This window comes from Phragmites australis, chromosome 5 (assembly GCF_958298935.1).
Source record: "Phragmites australis chromosome 5, lpPhrAust1.1, whole genome shotgun sequence".
Lineage (NCBI taxonomy): Eukaryota > Viridiplantae > Streptophyta > Magnoliopsida > Poales > Poaceae > Phragmites > Phragmites australis.
This window is the reverse complement of record NC_084925.1, coordinates 24,139,672-24,145,676: the sequence shown is the minus strand read 5'-3', so window position 1 is coordinate 24,145,676 and position 6,005 is coordinate 24,139,672. Positions and strand designations below refer to the sequence as shown.

The 6,005-nt window shown below is 48.3% G+C and overlaps 2 protein-coding genes across 2 annotated transcripts; one reads left to right on the top strand and one right to left on the bottom strand.

The window, feature by feature from the left end:
• Positions 1-554: 554 nt before the first annotated feature.
• Positions 555-2,873, bottom strand: LOC133918982 (acetolactate synthase 1, chloroplastic-like). Its single transcript, XM_062363160.1, has one exon. The coding sequence runs from the start codon at positions 2,786-2,788 to the stop codon at positions 839-841; it is 1,950 nt and encodes a 649-aa protein (XP_062219144.1). The 5' UTR covers positions 2,789-2,873; the 3' UTR covers positions 555-838.
• Positions 2,874-2,969: 96 nt separating this feature from the next.
• Positions 2,970-5,579, top strand: LOC133918983 (uncharacterized). Its single transcript, XM_062363161.1, has 3 exons — positions 2,970-3,325; positions 5,119-5,183; positions 5,269-5,579. The coding sequence occupies exons 1-3, from the start codon at positions 3,114-3,116 to the stop codon at positions 5,355-5,357; spliced, it is 366 nt and encodes a 121-aa protein (XP_062219145.1). The 5' UTR covers positions 2,970-3,113; the 3' UTR covers positions 5,358-5,579.
• Positions 5,580-6,005: the final 426 nt, after the last annotated feature.

The window sequence follows — 6,005 nt, the reverse complement described above, 5'->3', positions numbered from 1 at the left end:
CTAGTTGGCAGCTCAACATCGGTGTAAGTGTAGTGCGCGTACATGTGCTGTACGTTGTACGATCGAAGCGCATGGATGGATGGGCGCCCGAGTGAATGCGTCGACGTGGATTCGACGGATGAGATGGAGGTCCCGATTAATGCAAGGGAGCGGATGGCCCAGCAAACAATTATGATGCTCCATAGGATTGACTGTTCATGAATTTTTATTCACAGAGCTAGCAGGGCCTCCTGCTCTGCAGCCTGGTTTTGAGCTGAAAAAACGGTGTGGAATTCAAGCCCCGAAGTTGCAAGCGGCGCTGCGACCGTCCCCTGCTCCTGCAGCTCAAGTTCGTTGCGCATGCTTTCATCCGGCATTGTGTTATATCGGAATCCCCAGTTGAGAGTTCTTAGCAAAAGAAAAGAAAAAAGAAATGCTTCAACAGGGAAAATGAAGTTCTACTTCCACTGTGACATAGCAAGTAGCAACGACTAATTATACGACGAAAATACTTTATTTCTGAACTGAGAAAAAAAAGCAAACCTACACTCAGCGAACACAATTCAAACTCAGAATTGAATTCATAATCACTGCATGGAAGCGCTTATTATTACTGATATGTAGGACAAGGCACTTGCATGCTCTTATGATGCATATGCCTACAGAAAAACAACAGAGACTACAGAAGGAGTGCCATACCAGAGTACACAAAACACGCAAATTACCAAACGACATGGTTCAACATGGATGGTTCGAAGTTTGTCTACTTTCATTGAACATCAGATTGACCGGGCACATCACTCTTGCAGCCCATATGCATGTCAAACAAAGGCAGGGATGCAGCTGGCCGAAGTTTAGATCAATACACGGTCCTGCCATCACCGTCCAAGATCATGTCCTTGAAAGCGCCACCGCTTGGGATCATAGGCAACACATGCTCCTGGTGAGGGACGATGACATCCAACAAGTATGGCCCTGGAGTCTCAAGCATCTTCTTGATTGCTGTACGTACTTCACTCTTCTTCATCACACGGACTGCTGGAATGTTGAAACCTTTAGCAATCATCACGAAATCTGGATAGATTTCACTCTCATTTTCTGGGTTTCCCAAGTATGTGTGCGCCCGATTGGCCTTGTAGAACCTGTCCTCCCACTGTACCACCATCCCCAGATGTTGGTTGTTCAGCACCAACACCTTCACTGGGAGGTTCTCAATGCGGATCATCGCCAGCTCCTGAATGTTCATGAGGAAGCTACCATCCCCATCAATGTCAACAACTGTGACACCTGGGTTGGCCACTGCAGCACCAGCAGCAGCCGGCAACCCAAATCCCATAGCCCCCAGACCAGACGAAGATAGCCACTGACGTGGCCGCTTGTAGGTGTAGCACTGTGCCGCCCACATCTGGTGCTGCCCAACACCAGTGGCAATGATTGCTTCCCCTTTCGTCAGCTCATCTAGAACCTGGATAGCATACTGTGGTGGGATCTCCTCATTGATAGTTTTATATCCCAATGGGAATTCCCTCTTCTGCTGATCCAACTCATCGTGCCATGTACCAAAATCAAAGGCCTTCTGTGGTATCGTTCCTTCCAGGAGAGCATTCAAGCCCTGCAGAGCAAGCTTAACATCTGCACAAATGGATACATGTGGTTGCTTGTTCTTGCCAATCTCAGCTGGATCAATGTCAATGTGCACAATCTTAGCCCTGCTTGCAAAAGCATCAATTTTCCCTGTCACGCGATCATCAAACCGTACACCAAATGCAAGCAACAAGTCGGCCTTGTCCACCGCATAATTTGCATATACGGTGCCATGCATCCCAAGCATGCGCAGGGACAGTGGGTCATCGCTGGGGAAATTGCCTAGGCCCATCAGAGTAGTTGTGACTGGTATCCCAGTGAGCTCCACAAAGCGGCGCAACTCCTCACCCGATGCAGCGCAGCCACCACCAACATAAAGAACAGGGTGCCGTGCCTCACCAACAAGACGCAGCACCTGCTCAAGCAATTCAGTCGCAGGAGGCTTGGGCAGACGTGCAATGTATCCAGGCAAACTCATGGGCGTATCCCAGGTCGGCACAGCCATCTGCTGCTGGATGTCCTTGGGGATGTCAACGAGCACCGGCCCCGGGCGACCAGAAGACGCGAGGAAGAAGGCTTCCTGCACGACGCGGGGGATGTCATCGACATCAAGGACCAGGTAGTTGTGCTTGGTGATGGAGCGGGTGACCTCCACGATGGGCGTCTCCTGGAAGGCGTCGGTTCCGATCATGCGGCGAGGGACCTGGCCCGTGATGGCGACCATGGGGACGGAGTCGAGCAGCGCGTCGGCGAGCGCGGAGACGAGGTTGGTGGCGCCGGGTCCCGAGGTGGCGACGCAGACCCCGACGCGTCCGGACGCGCGAGCGTAGCCGGAGGCCGCGAACGACTCGCCCTGCTCGTGGCGGAAGAGGTGGTTGGTGATGACGGGCGAGCGCGTCAGAGCCTGGTGGATCTCCATGGACGCGCCGCCGGGGTAGGCGAAGACGTCGCTGACGCCGCAGCGCTCGAGAGCCTCAACGAGGATGTCGGCACCCTTGCGGGGGTCAGTGGGGCCCCACGGCCGGAGCGGGGTGGCGGGAGGCGCCGGGACTGGGGACGGCGTCGGCGCGGCGTGGGACACCGCGGAGCACCTGATGGAAGCGGCGGTGTGGGGGCAGCGGGTGGTGGGGAGGTGGCGCAGGAGAGTGCGGTGCCTCCCGTTGGGCGCAGCGGTGGTGGCGCCGGTGAGCGCGGCCGCAGTGACGGCGGTCGGGGTAGTGACCATTGCGGCGGCTGTCTCGGAGGCGGCGGCGAGGGTTTGGGTGCCACGGAGAGGGAGAGGGAGAGGGGGTGGATGTGCGTGGGTGTTTTGTTCGCGTGCGCGTGGGAGATGTGTGGCTCAGATGGGATGGGAGTCGGAGTGTGACGCGACACGGTAGTGGACGGCAGGCGTGCACGTCACACACTGATTGGTGGGGCATACCAATCCTGGGTCCCACGTGTCGGGGTATGGTAGAAGCGATTTTCCGCTGCGTGCTGGTACACGAGAGAATAAAAGAGACTTGGACTGGAGTGCGGACGGGTGGCTGTCGTGTATTGCTGACACTGACATGTGGGCCCAACAGCGAGGAGGGATCCGGTGTCCAAGCGAGTCGCACCCAACCGCAGGCCGCGCGCACAAGGACACGGCGCGCGTGATGAGCAGCGGCGGCGGCGGCGGCGACAAGTCCGGTTCGGGCTGTGAAGACGCCGTCGGACTTCCTCAATTCCATCAGGGGGCGGCCCGTCGTCGTCAAGCTCAACTCCGGCGTCGACTACCGAGGTCACCCTCACCTCCGCTCTGTTTCCTCCCCTCTCGGCATGTCTCTGAACAACGTTGCTAACCCTAACGCAAGAAGAACGCCGTGCTTCTTTTACTCTTTTTGTTCTTAATTCCCGAGAAATTTGGAGCCTTTCTTGCGTTTTGTTGGCGAGAGCTCTGAGCTTCGCGATTAGGTGGTCAAGAACAATGGGGAAAGTTTTATTTACTGTTCCTTAAGGTTTAAGATAAGTTGTGCTTGACTTGACGTAGCAAAACGATAGGAATAAATATGGTGTTGTCCCCCCCCCCCCCCCCCCCAAAAATGAGATTTTCTGTCAAGCTTATGTGATTTTGACGCTGCTACTCGGATATGTTGAACCCTAGGTGGTGCCTCAGTAAGTTTTTGTTGTAGGTTCCCTGCAAAATTTGCAGGTCTGACATTGGGTGGCTATCATATATGTGAGCGTCTCTTGTAGTTTTGAGCATGAGGGATTCTTTTATCATTTCAAAGCCGTGGATGGTGTTGCAATTTATGTATAAAAAATTCAATCCAGCCAAAAACTAGCCCATATTGTATGTGTGTGGATTTGAGAGAAAATCTTGTGGTGCTCTAAGAAGGGTTATGATTTGGAGGTGGTAAAATTCTGCTAGAATATATAAGATTTGAAGAAATAATATATTCATGCCACATTATTGTGATTTTGGGTAATAAGATAGTGGCGGTTGGGACTTGGGACGGAGAAGATTTCAGAATGCGAGATCTGCAGTTGAAAGTTATGATGATTGATTTGTTTTTCACTTGAATGTTGAATCCTTGGAGTGGATATTAAATCACTGATTAGCATTAAGCTTGCAAGCCCCTGGTTGCAAACATATGACTATGTAGTTATTTTATACTTCTGATGAACATCTAATCTTGTATCACCATACTAGTGTATATTGATTCGTAAAATCTTATCAGACCTTTCATTTCCATTTTTGTAGATCGCTTTATCTTGGGCTCCTCTACAACCTTTCATTTCCATACAGACATTGAAGACTTTTTCTTTACCATAGAATGATGGACAAAAATTCTGTAACCATTTGTCAGTTATGTATCATACATTGAGGATAATCAATATCACCATAATGGAACCAAAGGACTTGTTTTGTTGTTAATTTAGCCAAACATAAACAACAACCATACAAGGTTCACTGCTGTGAGTGGACCTCACTGCATGATTACCCTGTTATTATGTCCTAGGAATCATGGTTTAGATGCACTCTACAGTATCGTTTTCTTCTTAATTGTGTATGGAGTCCCTATGGGCTATATTTTCTAACAATTCTTCAAGGATTAGACAGGTGATACTTAGGTTTCCCACTTTCTTTGTGATTCCCACCTTGAAACAAAAAGAGAGATGCTCTGACAAAATGATTTTGGTTCCTCTATAATGCTACTACATGTCTGTATGCTGCTGCTAGTTTAGTTAGTCCTGTTTAATATTTATACCCTTGTGGATATCTAACCTACGTGTACAAAAGTTGTGGTGTCATGTTGTTAGTATATATATAATAGTGTTAAAGTTTTTGGATGGTCTCATTTCCAATTTCTCCTTTTTTGGTGCCCATGGTGAACAACAATCAGTGCTCATCTTTATGCATGAGGACCTCTTAGATGCTGAAGCATAGTTTTTTCTCTATTTCTACTTCTTGACTTCTTGTTGTATGAATAACTTACAAAGAATTTGATTAGACTAATTGCTTGTTCGATGATGCTGATGAAGAACCTGATTGCCAATGTCTGCTGTCTATCTTTTTCTGATCTAAATGAGGTATTCTGGCTTGTCTGGTCAGCTAAAGAACAAGTACGGTGATGCTTTCATAAGAGGAAACAACGGTACGTGTAGTACAATGTTGATCTTCTGAGATATATGTTGTGCAAATTCTGATAATTGCCTTCTGAAAGCAATTTTGTACATCAGCACATCCAAGCGCACCCTTACAGATGGTTCATGAGATGGTTACACAGTTGGCATCTTCAGTGTCAGTCTTGCAACTTCATCAGTTATGAGCGACTTTTATGTATTACTTTCTTTTTCGTTCACATGACTTTTATCCAGTGAGCGATTATTGCAAAGAAAAGAGAGAGAGCTGAAATGAATTGCATCATCAATGGAGAGTTGTGCCCACGATCATGTTTGATGTTAGCAGCATAAAACTCCATCCACACATTCAAGATATCTGATGATAAACCTTTAGGGGTATGGATAAGATTCTGTGTCTTGGGCTGAAATATCTGACATCTCAATTCTTTCGTAGTGGCCCTGGTTCATTGTACCCTACCTGTGAAATTACCAGACATCATTTTCATTGTTGGATCCTCGAAAGGGTCGTTGGCCTAAAATGATTATGGTAGTATTTTGCCAACACTAATTATGCCAAACTAAATTCGATGCGGGTATGAAAACCATTCACGTCGATACCGGTAAACTATTCACATTCTTCTAGAATGGTATAAATGCAGTGCAGACATTTTGTAAGGTTTGCCGTTTATGAACAGGGCAGCAGATGTAGAACATGCATACCAGTTTCTCATGTGTAAAGTGGAGAACAGAGCATCTAAAAGCAGCAGTTATGGTAACAATGGGTACATGAAAATGAGTACTGTTTGGCTTTGATTCCTACCTCACGCCACAGGGTTCCATCCCAAAACAAGGAA